The sequence below is a fragment of the Nyctereutes procyonoides genome, unplaced genomic scaffold, assembly GCF_905146905.1.
Source record: "Nyctereutes procyonoides isolate TBG_1078 unplaced genomic scaffold, NYPRO_anot_genome, whole genome shotgun sequence".
Taxonomy (NCBI): domain Eukaryota; kingdom Metazoa; phylum Chordata; class Mammalia; order Carnivora; family Canidae; genus Nyctereutes; species Nyctereutes procyonoides.
This window is the reverse complement of record NW_026575141.1, coordinates 11,283,537-11,297,941: the sequence shown is the minus strand read 5'-3', so window position 1 is coordinate 11,297,941 and position 14,405 is coordinate 11,283,537. Positions and strand designations below refer to the sequence as shown.

At 40.7% G+C, this 14,405-nt stretch overlaps 1 protein-coding gene across 2 annotated transcripts in view; it reads left to right on the top strand.

The window, feature by feature from the left end:
- The window catches only part of ABCB1 (ATP binding cassette subfamily B member 1), a 97,497-nt gene that overhangs the window by 56,261 nt on the left and 26,831 nt on the right, over positions 1–14,405 (top strand). For both annotated transcript variants that reach the window (XM_055307614.1, XM_055307615.1), the window contains 4 exons: positions 935–1,081; positions 3,407–3,514; positions 9,465–9,542; positions 13,484–13,567. In XM_055307614.1, coding sequence (XP_055163589.1) covers positions 935–1,081; positions 3,407–3,514; positions 9,465–9,542; positions 13,484–13,567 — 417 coding nt within the window. The remainder of the gene's footprint in view (positions 1–934; positions 1,082–3,406; positions 3,515–9,464; positions 9,543–13,483; positions 13,568–14,405) is intronic.

The window sequence follows — 14,405 nt, the reverse complement described above, 5'->3', positions numbered from 1 at the left end:
GTTATGTCTTCAGTCCTCCTTCTGGGCTAGCCCTGGGGTGGCAGGAGTAGGAACAAGAGTTATTCAGAATCCTCCTGTCCTATCCCCCTAAATATTCCACACACCCAAATCTCAACATTTTAGACTCCGATTACCATTTATGAATGAGTATTTATAAAACAAGAATTTTAGAATTAGAATTTATAATGTAAAGAGATTTCTTTAAAAATTTATTTATTTGGGGGAGAGAGTGTGTGTATATGTGTGAGCAGGGGAAGGACAGTGGGAAAGGGAGAGGGAGAAGCAGACTCCCTTCTGAGATGGAGCCTGACATGGGGCTCGATCTCATGACCTGAGATGATGACCTGAGCCAAAATCGAGAGTTGGATGCTTAACTGACAGAGCCACCCAGGTGCCCCTATAATGTAAAGAGATTCTAATGAGTCTTCAAACATGGACAGTTCTATCCTTTTATCCCTACTTGTAAATACTCTTGTCATGTTCTAAATGTCAGGTAATTATTAAATGTTTATGGAAACATCATTGATTTCTTAAAATATAAAGGAACAATATAATAGAATCTGTCAGCACATTTTAAAAAATTAAATAGCCAGGGCATCTGGATGGCTCAGTGGTTGAGCGTCTGCCTTAGGCTCAGGTCGTGATCTCGGGGTCCTGGGATCAAATCTTGCATCAGGCTCACTGCATGAAGCCTGCTTCTCCCTCTGCCTGTGTGTCTGCCTCTCTCTCTGTGTTTCACATGAATAAATAAATAGAATCTTTTAAAAAATAAAATCAAATAAAAAAATTAAATAGCCATCAATTCATAAGAAAATAGGAATAAAACATCTTCATTTAAAAATTTTTGTACATATTGAAGGACTGTGCATCCTTAAATTGATTAAAAGTATCAGTTCTCCTTCTAACTAGCCTATTGTAATCTTTTGTTTTCCAGAATGAGAATGTACCTCCAGTTTCCTTCTGGAGGATTCTGAAGCTGAACTCAACTGAATGGCCTTATTTTGTGGTTGGTATATTTTGTGCTATTATAAACGGAGGCCTGCAACCAGCATTTTCAATAATATTTTCAAGGATTATAGGGGTAAGAATTTATGTTCATTTTTTGGATTTAATTGTGACTCCTAAAAAAATTGTGACTCCTGAGTAAACAATGAGCTGTTTTTATTCATAAGCCACAAAAAATATGTACCTTCCTATGAAACTCCACAATTTGAAGATGTAGGTCTGATAGGAAGGTGAATTTTTCAAGGCTTCCTATGTGCTTGTAGTTTGTGGCTGTCTTAGGGCCCAGGTCCCTGTTACAGGCCATAAACCTGCCTAGGTGAGCATCTCTTGCCTGCCGTCCCAGGGCTCTGAGTATACATCATGAAAAGTCATATCACTGGTATGCAGAGAGAGCTCTTGGTGTGCTTGTCAGGCTGACTTGAGACAGAGCTGTCCTGTGACGTACACACTTGTTAGGATGTGGGCAGGCCTCTCATGCTGCCTCTGCTGAGATGTCCATTCCACTTGTTAAGATGAAAACAAAAAGGAATGGCTTCTGAAAGGTTGACATATGGTGGTTGTGCCTGTTTTTAAATGATGGCATTTTTAGCAATAAAGCTACAACCCAGGCAGGAAAGCTCTCTGTTTAGCGGTTGGTGTTCAGATATCAAGCTGAGGATACCCTTGCCATAACTACTGAAAATATGACAGAGAAAGAAGTTGATCCCTACATGAAAGAGGCCAAACATTGACTTTTGATATACCAAAAAATATATAAATATTCAGGTCTACCCATGCTTGGCTAACTTCTTTCTGGTTTAGTATCCATATGTTTAATGTATTCAATAAATATTTTTGCAGTGACTGCTCTGTGCCACATACTGTTCCAGGCAGTAAAAACAAAACAAAACAAATACAAAACAAAACAAAACACCAAGAAGGAGACAAAATGTCTGATAGCATGGAGCATATGTTCTAGGACAGGGGTTAGCCGGCTTTTTCTATAAAGGGTAAAAGAGTAAAGAGTTTAGATTTTGAAGTCCATATGGTCTCTGCTGCAAACATTTAGCTCTACTGTTGTAGCACAAAAGCACCCATACAGTGCAGAAACAGATGAACATGGCACTATTCCATCAAAGCTTTATATAAACATTTAGCTGGTGGTCCACAGGGAACTCATCCCTGTTCTAACATTTGTTTATAGGCAGGGAGGTAGACAGTGGCACCATCAGGAAAAGAAAAAAAAAAAAGAAGTGGACTAGTTAGGAATGGGTTTGGCTGTATGTAACAAAAACTCAGCCTAAGGATTTTATATTTTCTTTGTTCTTCATGTAACAGTAAGTCTAGAAGCAAATGATCCAGCACATTGACTCCTAAATATTAGTTAGGCAACTAGTCATCTGCCTCATTGAAGGTTTGTAACACAGGGTTTAAGGTCGTGGGCTCTGAGTTAGATTCTTCAGGTTTATATCTTTGGGTCATCACTTGGCTGGCTGTTACCTTAGATGAGTTAATTACTTTCTCTGTGCCTCTGTGTAAGGTGGTGACAATAATAAACCTTAGGAGGTAACTGTGAGGATAAAGGAATAGTATATGTGAATTTGAATACGAGAATAATAGCTCTCACAGAATAAGAGCTCACAGATTGTTAGCTATTTTTTGGTTAAAATAACTAAGAAAAATCTCCTTTAAAAGGCCCTTTCCCCCCCTGTACAAAGGATAAAGTTTACTGGGTTGGGTTAGGAATGTAGTTCTGTTATAAGACCATTTTGGCACACTATGAAGGGAGTTGCTTGTTTTCTTTCCCTATGAAGTAGTTATTTGTGTTCTCTAAGCCCAAGACATCCTATTAGCGTTCTTCCCATCACTGGAAAGATCTCCAAGTATGGTACTAGGTCGGCTGGCTATCTAACTGGCCATCCTACAAAAAAGACTGGCTCATTGAAGCTCCTTTCTTGCCAAAGGCCTGGGCTGAGTGAATGACTACCTCTCTCTGGTTTACCAAAACAGCATCAGCAAATTTGTCTCCAGCTTGAAATGTCCAAATTGTAAAACAATAAATTGCCATACAATGTAGTTTCCCGCTCAAATAGGAGGACAGTCTTTTTTTTTTTTTTAGGAGGGCAGTCTTTATTCTTGTTTCTACTTTATATAGTTGATGTGGCCTCTATGGTACTCATTATTGCAAGAGAGAGTATGCACAGTGAAAGGAGTAGGTCCCTTTAGAAATGATAGACCCATTCTTGGCCCATAAGGAAGGCAGAGTACACACATTTTTAGGTTTGGCATTAGGGAAACCAGCCCTGACTTCCATTATGCTAAGCCTATCTTGACTCCCAAATATTGTGCTTGATGGGAAGTGGGTCAGACCCAGAAAGACTAAAGTCTTTGAACTGAAAACCTTTAAATATTTTCTTAACAGATCTTTACCCGAAATGAGGATCCTGAAACAAAACGACAGAATAGTAACATGTTTTCTGTATTGTTTCTAGTCCTTGGAATTATTTCTTTTATTACATTTTTCCTCCAGGTAAGTGTCTACATTTTTACTTTATCCATTTTGGGGAATGCATCCTTATTCAGCTGGAGAAGTTTCTAAACATCTATGTAATTTTCTCTATTAACTAGTCTACTGGGAACCAAGTTTCTTTGACCTATTTAAAACAAAAATGTTTTGATGCACCTGGGTGGCTCAGTTGATGAAGCATCCGACTCTCGATTTGGGCTCAGGGTCATGGGATAGAGCCCCGAGTCAGGTTCTGTGCTGGGCATGGAACCTGCTTAAGATTCTCTCTCTCTCTCCCTTTTCCTCTGCCCCTCCCTTGGCTCACACTGTGCTCTCTCTCTCTCAAAAATAAATAAATAAATAGAGAAATAGATAAGTAAATAAATAATATTAAAAAATAAAAATACTTTAAAACAAAGACATTTTGCTTCCACTGGAGCACTTACGTACCTTCTCTTCCCCACCAACACCTCCCCTAAATGAAACGTTAGTGAAATCAGAGGGAAGAGGGGGTTTGATCTAATACGATGATTGAAAATGAAAGCTGGGAGTCAAAAATGGAATTCAGAGGAACCCTGGCCAGAAGTTTGGATATAAGTACTGCCAGTCAGTTACAGTACTCAAAAATGTCTTGGTATGTCCTGAAACAACAAAAGCAAAACACTGTAAGCAAGTCACACTGATGTAAAAAAAAAAAAGTTTGAAGAGTTTATCATTTAACTTTTGCTAAAGGAAGAAGAAACTTTTTAATGATGGAAGAACGTCAGTCTTTAAACAGAAACTATAGACACATTTGTGAGGAGTCAGATTTTACAGCATGCAAATCATTTGGCTGGAAGAGAATTGCAAAGAAATTAAGTGTTCTAAAAGTCTAGTATGGTAAGGCAGTGTTGGTTTTGATGTTAGTCATGGTTTGAGTATGAGTTGCACCTGTTCCTAATTTTGTAGTTTAGGATGAAGAAATAATTTAAACTAAGCCTCAATTTCCTCATCTGTAAAGTAGGAATATCAGTACCTTCCTCTTGATGATTAAAATAATGTGACCAATGTCATGTGCCTTTTCCATGACTGGGGAGGAGTGTTGGAGCAGGGGCCAGGCAGCTGTCCAGCATCGTCTGGCGCACCCTTGGAGCCAAGCTGAGGAGCAGCCATGTGTTACTGCACCCTCTGCTGCCCTGGACACATGCGTCCCCACAGGCGAGGGAGCCAAGGTCACTGCCAAGGTCATTTTCTTGAGAGAAGATTACTGATAAGGACCATTCTCTCCTCAGCCCCAGCTGGGGAGCAAGGACATGAGACTCCTCTTTGACCAGCTCATGAAGAACAGTGAACACAGCTCAATTTATATGAAAGAAACATTTGCTTTCATATAAATTTAAGTGTACTTGAAGGATCAAAGACTTCAAAACCTCCCTTCCTGACACAAAGCCTATAAAAGAACACATGCCATAGACCCCACTTTTTCCCAGGGGCCTTGAAGCTTTGAATGTGCAGTGTTCCATAATCAGAAAGGGTAGTTTCCAAGATCTATAAAGAACTTATTAAACTCAACAGCAAAGAAACAACCAATCCAATCATGAAATGGGCAAAAGACATGAACAGAAATTTCACCAAAGAAGATATACACATGGCCAACAAGCACATGAGAAAATGCTCCGCATCACTGGCCATCAGGGAAATACAAATCAAAACCACAATGAGATACCACCTCACACCAGTGAGAATGGGGAAAATTAACAAGACAGGAAACCACAAATGTTGGAGAGGATGTGGAGAAAGGGGAACCCTCTTGCACTGTTGGTGGGAATGTGAACTGGTGCAGCCACTCTGGAAAACTGTGTGGAGGTTCCTCAAAGAGTTAAAAATAGAACTGCCCTATGACCTAGCAGTTGCACTGCTGGGGAGTTACCCCAGAGATACAAAAGCAGTGAAATGGCAGGACACCTGCACCCCAATGTTTATAGTAGCAATGTCCACAGTAGCTAAACTGTGGAAGGAGCCTCAGTGTCCCTTGAAAGATGAATGGATAAAGAGGATGTGGTCTATATATACAATGGAATATTACTCAGCCATTAGAAACGACAAATACCCACTATTTGCTTCAACGTGGATGGAACTGGAGGGTATTATACTGAGGGAATTAAGTCAGAGAAGGACAATCATCATATGGTTTCACTCATACGGGGAATATAAGAAATAGAAATGGGGGGATCCCTGGGTGGCGCAGCGGTTTGGCGCCTGCCTTTGGCCCAGGGCGCGATCCTGGAGACCCGGGATCAAATCCCACATCGGGCTCCCGGTGCATGGAGCCTGCTTCTCCCTCTGCCTATGTCTCTGCCTCTCTCTCTCTCTCTCTCTGTGTGTGACTATCATAAAAAAAAAAAAAGAAAGAAAGAAATAGAAATAGGGGAAAGGAGGGAAAATGAGTGGGAAAAATCAGAGAGGGAGACAGAACATGAGAGACTCCTAGTCTAGGAAATAAACAAGGGGTATTGGAAGGGGAGGTGGGCAGGGGGATGGGGTGACTGGGTGAACGGGGGGGGACTTGACAGGATGAGCACTGGGTATTATACTATATGTTGGCAAATCAAACTCCAATTAAAAAATATACAAAAAAGGGTGGTTTTCATATTCTAAGGCGGTCCTTACCTACAAGGAGCACCTGAATTCCTTTACAGAGGAACCATGCAACCATGATTGATGCTGCTGTTGGTATGTCTGCGATTATAGCTGGGGGAATTGTCATGACTGCTGATCTCAACATCAGTTTTAGAAGGCCCATCCTCTTTTCTTCAGTAGTGATAAACAGCCAACTTGATAAAGTTGAAGGAAGGAAATTGTTTCCTGTAACATTTGAAGTGTGGCAGAGAGGACTCTCTACTCGGAGGCAAAAGCTTATTGTAAAGCTAGATCCTGAAAAAAAGTTTGACATAAAAGAGCTTCTGATGCATTCTATACCAACCTTTTAGGCTCTTCCTCCAGAAGGAGCTGTTGTATCTAGCCACACTCCACTTACTTGCTGTTGGGTCCCCCAGAGGGTGAAGACTGCTAACACTGACCTTCCAGAACACATCTTCAGAATACAACTGCAGGAGCTGTTTCCACCCTCTAAACCTTTTATTTATTTATTTTTAAGATTTTTCTTATTTATTTATTAATAGAGACACAGAGAAAGAGAGGCAGAGACACAGGCAGAGGGAGAAGCAGGCTCCATGCAGGGAGCCCGACGCGGGACTCGATCCCGGTCTCCAGGATCCCGCGCCAGGCCGCAGGGCGCTAAACCGCTGCGCCACTGGGGCTGCCCCCTCTAAACCTTTTAACACAGAAGCACCCCCTGTGAGAGTGCCAGCAATTCTTTGTGTCTTCTTAGAAGTGTCTGGTTCTCATGAGTTTAAATGGACTCCTTGAGGTTTCATAAGCAATGGTGTCTACTCCATTGCAGACTGAAGAAAAAATTCATATTGAAACTTTTATTTTATTTATTTTTTTAATTAATTTTTATTGGTGTTCAATTTACCAACATACAGAATAACACCCTTTTACTACAAATTTAGAAATGCCAGAAAATCAAAGGAAGGAATAAATGTGTGTGTGTGTGTGTGTGTGTGTGTGCATGTTATAAAGCTAGCTTTTTTGTATCCAAACAAATCTTTTTGGCTACAGTAGGAAAGACAACTAGTTCCTATAGGAATGGATACCTCAAATCTAGATTCTAGGAATTAAAAAACTGTACCATTGAAAGAAAGGAAAAAGAAAAGAGAAAGGAAAAGAAAAAAATAAGGTGATCAAGTTCTCAGGCCAGTGTGAGTTAGAAGCAAACACTCAATTACTTACTAAATGAATGGATGTTAACCATATGTAATTTTTTAAGATAAAATTCTGAACAGATCTCTTTATTTAATGTTATAAGCATGTATTAATTTTTATAGAGACAATATTTTTCCTGACATTATAAGACGTACCAAAGAAAAAAACACTGAACTCTTTCATTACGAAGTACTTAAAACGTTATCCAGTAATTTGACCTAAGCATAATAGATGTAACACTTTCACTGTATGCACGGTTGCCATAGCAACTGTTAATGCCATAGAACTTAAAGATTCCTGAGTGTGAAATTGATTAAGAGGTTTTAAGGGCTGTAGGCTTTAACCTGGTCCCTTAAACTTTGGAGATTTGAATCGGTAAAGCAAAGGCAGTGAAAGCAGTACCTTTGTAACATGATGATGCTCGGGGAGACAGGAGCTTGACTTGCCTGGCAAAACGAAGTGAAAACAAAGGCTCTAAATGTTATCACCTTGGAAATGTAGAGATGGCACAGTGGCCAACACCCTTAGAATGCCCGGCCTCTCATTTAGAAACAAAAGGGGGAGCTCTGTAGGTGAAAAATTTTGGACGCTGGGTTCCCATTCCAGTTAGGATTCTCATAGACCTAGATTCGGGTTCCATCTCTAACACCTTACAGGTGTGTCCTCTGGCAACTTAGCAGCCTCCTTAAACCTCAGTGGCTTTTGTAAAGTGATGATTATATGGTTGTCATAGGATGGCATTCTTCCATCACTAAGAGAGTTGTCATATGTATATACATATATGTTTATGTAATTTATATAAACTATAGGTTCAGAATAAGCATGTAACAACAGCTAGGTCTCAACAAAAATAACAGTAATATTCCTGTAGTGAGTCAGATATTTCACATTTCGTTCAGTGTAGTAGCAGAAACCTTGATCTGGCCATTTCTAAGTATATTGTTTTAGTAATTTCGGGCTTTAATTCTATTAATATAGGGTTTCTCCCTTTCCTCCCTCTCCTAGATCAGTGTCTGTGTTAGCAGAGGGGTGCAGGTTGATGGTCTTTGGACATTATGTGGCTGCCTGCTGCCTGCTGGCACCTGGTAGGGCCTGAGGCCTTCAGTTACATGGTCCCACCTGGCTGTCCACCTTTATCAGAACCAGTTGGAAGAATTGGCTCTTTCTTCACTTGTGCTCTTTGCCTCCGTTTCTTCCCTCTCTCAGTAATCTCCACATGCTAGTTGGGGACACAGAGGAGATATAACTGCCCTTTCCACATTTCTGATCCTGCAGGGAATTGAACTGTTATTGGAGCTTCTCCTCTTCTGATGCACCACGGGCCATTTCTGCTCTACTTTCCCCATGCCATTGTGTGGCAGGCCTTATCCATAGACTGCCATTTCCTGGAGCTCCAGAAGATGGGGAAGCACTGCCTCCTCCTAGTCCTGTATCCCCACACCCATTGGGATGAAGGTTCTGTTGCCCTTTCTCCCCAGGTGTGACCCCACAAGGCCACAAACTCACACCAGACTCTATTTCTCAGAGTAACTCCTCCCTCCTCTCAGACACAGAAGGTTATATCCTTGGGGGGAAGGGGAGGGGCAATGTATAGCATTCTTTCTTGGTCAGCCTTCTTCCCCAGCCTATTTTGCTCCTGGACTTTGTTTTTTTTTAACTTGGAAACTAGGAATTTGATATCTTTGTTCCCTGCATCCTTTATGGCTAGGGTGGCTAAATATTTCTGTTTTCCCAGATTACACCTCAGGTCTTGGTATTTTAGTAAAAGCATCCTTCTGCATTTTCAAAGTGATATGTAATACAGCCACCCTGCTTCGAGTGCTCCTGTCTTGGAAACAACTTCAGTTTTCTGAATGATATACCCTGGTTCACTGGGAGAAGTAAGCAGGAATAGGAATAGGAACAAAGAAACACATTTACTAATAAATCCCTAATCAGCCTGCCAGTAACTATGGAATAGCAGTGATGATCTAAAAACTGGGCCACCCTGGCTATGCTGCCAATGTGGTACGTACCATAGTACATGGTCACTGGAACATAGCCAACCCTGACATCTGGCTTTCTGATTTTGTCCTCTTAGCAGGGACATCAGGTCTCCCTCGTTTCGTGTAATCAGTGGCTGCATCTCTGACAAGTCTCCTTTCTTGTGGTATGTTCTCATTCACAGGGCTTCACATTTGGCAAAGCTGGGGAGATCCTCACTAAGCGGCTTCGATACATGGTTTTCAGATCCATGCTGAGACAGGTATGTCTGTTGAGGATTGGGCCGTGCAGAACTCCCTGCTTGTGCCCATGGTCTCACGTAGTGGGAGTGCTGTCAGGTTACTCAGATCAAGCTCCCATGCTGGTCTCCCCTCAGATATGTGACTGGACAACCCCTCAGGTCTGGGTCAGAGGTCCTTCTGGCTGCTGTGGGTGGGACAGGGAATGGGATTCCCACAGAGAGTCCCCAGAGCAGATTCACCTCCAGCCTTTGTCTTGGCAATTGGAGGCAATGTAGGCGGTACCCCTCATCCCTTTCTCTCTTTCCTTCTTTCCCCTGGGAAACCCAAGACATTCATGTTTCTTCCCACCAAGAGATGCTCCCTACACCCTTTCTTTTCACAAATCAAAGTAGATCACCACTGCCCAATTTCTTTGCTGGGGTTAGACTGATACAGTAATCCAAGTCACAGTGTAACAAGCTGATAATGGCTTAATGGAATGTCTCTTAGATTTCATACCTTCAAAACTCTAACAACAGGCTCATGTGAATGTTTTCTAGGAAAAGCGGGAGGGAGCTTCTGGGAATGTAACCCAAAGCAGCCCAGTTCAAAGGCAAAGTTTCTTTAACAATCCTGGAAATTTTGTATATGACTTTATAACTCTCCATTTTAAAATCACTGGTCGCTTGCCAGTGAATAAAATGAGGCTCCAGAAGGATGCTCTGGAGTGCCAAGAGTGCCAAATGCTAGTTGAGAAGCTTCAGTTTGCTCCATTAGGATTTCTAGATGACGTTCACATTTTTCTGGCTGTCTTTGGTTCCTCAGTCCTCTCCCACCTGTGCCACCATTACTTAAAAAGAAGCATATTTATGGGAATTGCTAGTCAGTGACTGACAGAGCCAGGACTGAATTGAATGAGTAACAGAGCACTATTTGATGGGGGCCCTGTCCTAGGACTCTGAGTCAAACCGTATTTGTAACTGAGATTCCATTTAGGACCGAGGTTGATCTAGGTCCAGAGCCAAATTCCCCATTACCCTACCAGCCCCCAGGCCGACTCCTGGATACATTATACTTTGGAAGCTGAGGGGATGGTTTGTGTAATGACCTCTCCATAAATTATTAAGTCTGGTACATACATATGGAGGACCTTCTCTTTCAGAGCTGTAATACAAAGTATTGTCAGGCATTCAAACATTAGTAGTCCCTGTCTTCTTTTTTTTTTTTAATTTTTTTATTATTTATTTATGATAGTCATACAGAGAGAGAGAGAGAGAGAGAGAGAGGCAGAGACATAGGCAGAGGGAGAAGCAGGCTCCATGTACCGGAAGCCTGATGTGGGATTCGATCCTGGGTCTCCAGGATCGCGCCCTGGGCCAAAGGCAGGAGCCAAACCGCTGCACCACCCAGGGATCCCAGTCCCTATCTTCAAGGAAGTTACATGCCAGTGGAAGAAGAACTCAAACACACAGTTTTTTTTAATTTTTTTTAAAGATTTTATTTATTTATTCATAGAGACAGAGAGAGAGAGGCAGAGACACAGGCAGAGGGAGGAGCAGGCACCATACAGAGAGCCTGACGTGGGACACAATCCAAGGTCTCCAGGATCACGCCCTGGGCTGCAGGCGGCGCTAAACCGCTGCACCACCGGGGCTGCCCAAACACACAGTTTTAAAAGGCAAGGGGATACATACTAGAATAACTTATACACTTTCATTTTTCTTAAATATTTTGGGAAACCATGGTAGATATTGTTTTAATTGCAAATCACCAGTACAGATAACAGGACCACAGTTACTTTTATTACAGATATAAATTCATACTTTAAACTCAAAATCTTTTTAGTATTTATGTATTTAAAAAGGTAAATGGACAAATGGCCAACAGACACATGAAAAATTGCTCAACATCACTCAGCATCAGGGAAATACAAATCAAAACCACAATGAGATATGACCTCACACCAGTCAGAATGGCTAAAATTAACAAGTCAGGAAACAACAAACATTGGCAAGGATGTGGAGAAAGGGGAAGCCTCTTACACTGCTGGTGGGGATGCAAGCTGGTACAGCCACTCTGGGAAACTGTGTGGAGGTTCCTCAAAAAGCTAAAAATATAACTACCTTAGGATCCAGCAGTTTCACTACTGGGTATTTACCCAAAAGATGCAAGCATAGTGATCTGAAGGGACACCTGCACCCCAATGTTCATAGCAGCAATAGCCAAACTATGGAAAGAACCCAGATGTCCATTGACAGATGAATGAATAAAGATGTGGTATGTATATATCTCCAAAGGAATACTACTCAACCATCAAAAAAATGAAATCTTGTCATTTGCAACAAGGTGGAGGGAACTAGAGGGTATTATGCTGAGTGAAATAAGTCAATCAGAGAAGCCATTTAGTATATGATCTCACTCATATGTGAAATTTAAGAAACAAAACAAGGGATCATAGGGAAGGGAGGGAAAAAATAAAATGGGATGAAATCAGGGAGGGAGGCAAACCATAGGAGACTCTTAACTATAGGAAACAAATTGAGGGTTGCTGAGGGGAAGGGGGGATGTGGTAACTGGGTGATGGGCATTAAGGGGGGCATGTAATGTAATGAGCACTGGGTGTTGTATTCAACTGATGAATCCCTGAACTCTACCTCTGAAGTTAATAATATATGTTAATTAATTGAATTTAATTAAATTAAAAAATTTAAAAAATAGTAAATGGCTTTATAAAAAAAATCCTATTTTATGTTAAACTTAAATTTTCATCTAGATTTCTTTTGCTGATTTTTTTAAACCCATTTCATTTATTCTACCTTAAACTACAGTTATCCAAACTGCCTATTCAGCCTCTCTATTTGGATGTCTAGGTAGCATTTCATGCTCATTTCTAAAATTGAACTTTTGGTCTCCCCTCGCCATGGGGCTTACTTCTTACCTAGTCTTCCATCATATCTGTCGTGGCAGCTCCATTGTACCTGTTGTTCAGGCTAAGAACTTTAAGGTCATTTTTGACTCTTCTCTTTCCATGTCATGTTACAATAGCCTCCTAACTGGTCTCGCTGCCCCCATTCTTATTCAAATCCATTAGTTTCACCTCCAAGAGCCAGGGTAATCCTTCTGAAATAGAAGTTAAATCACATGCCTCTACCCAAAACCTGCTGGCAGCTACTCATATACCTTAGGGTAAAATCTGGAATCTTTACAGTTGCCTCTAAGGTCATAAATGATGTGGTCCCTGTCGCTCTCAGACCCATCTCCTACAGCTTCCCTCTTTTCCCACTGTACAGTCTGTACACAATGGCTTACTGCATAAGGATAAGAGAGGAAGGAGTAGGGGAGCCAAATGAGAGTGGAAATCTGTCCAAAAGAAGAGGCAACTTTTATAAATTCATACAAAGGTTTTTAAAGCCCTTAAAGCTTTCTTGAAAATGCATGGATAAAAAAAAAAAAAGAAAGAAAATGCATGGATAGATCAAGTATGCCTTTGCCTCAGGGCCTTTGCACAAGCTGTTTCCTCCTTCTCTCAGATATTCTCTTCCCTCACATCTCTGCTCAAATATCACATTAAAGAGGCCTTCTCTGTGCCTTTTTTTCACTTTTTCCCTCTTACTCTGCTCTATTTTTCTTCATAGCGTTTATTACCACCTGGCATAGTATGTATTTATTTACTTGTGGCATCCATTTCTAGAGTCTAAGCTTCATGAAAGCAGCAACTTTTTCTTTTTTGTTCACGGTTGTATAGATCCAACACTTAAAATCACATTTGGATCAAAGAAGGCAGAGAAGAAGAGAGGGAAAAAATTATCTTAACAAATGAAATTATTTATGTATTTGTTCCTTTCTCGTCTATTGAGTGTCAAATCCTGAGTGCTAAATGCAGGGATAGAAGTAATCACCAACCTGACCCTGTCCTTGCCCTCAAAACTAAGGGTCTTATAAATAAAGCTTTAAGACAATAAAGTCATTTTTTGTGCCACAGGATGTCAGCTGGTTTGATGACCCTAAAAACACCACTGGAGCATTGACAACCAGGCTTGCCAATGATGCGGCTCAAGTTAAAGGGGTATGTGCCTTCGTTCTGCTGGTGTTTGTCTTAATTGGCCATTTTGGATCTCAGCATGAAATTAATTTTCTCATTACAAGTGTTATCATCATCATTAAAATATTAGATAAATATGTCACACAACCAATCATGTGCCTTATAGCAAAAATGTTAACCATTTAAACATTATATACTGTATAGTATATGCATAATTTATAGGCTTTCTTTTGTTATTTACTAGTTAGTCATGCTTTAACAAGATATACATGGAAGGATAATTATTTAGAAAAAGAAGTATTTACCAGCAGCATATCATGTATCTTCAGTCTGTTTTGTGTTCAGTTAATCAACAGAATACTGTAATAGCTACTGAAAAAAAGAATGCATAAAGTTTCTGTATAAATGTTTAGAAGCACTGCAGTTGAGAGAAGAGGGAAAAAAATCTAAAATTAAGGTTGAGGGGCACATGGGTGGCTCAGTCGGTTAAGCATTGGACTCTTGATTTCGGCTCAGGTCATGCTATCAGGGTCGTGGATAGAGCCCCACTTTGGGCTCTGCACTGGGCAGGCATGGAGTCTGCTTAACATTCTCTCTCTCTCTCCCTCCTCTGTCTCCCCGCCCACCCTGTTCACGTGCATGTACTCTCTGTGTGTAAAAAAAAATAAAATAAAAACAGGTTGAAAAAAATAAGGGAAAAAAGAAAAAAAATGAGAAACACATTAAAAAATTAAAGCGGTGGTTAGAAGGAACAGCTTTATGATGTTATGAAGCTTAAATTTTACTACTTCATGACTCTCTTTAATTGGTATAACTAGAAACGAGGTCTTGATTTGTGGAGGAAGTGACAGTTTCTTCTTCA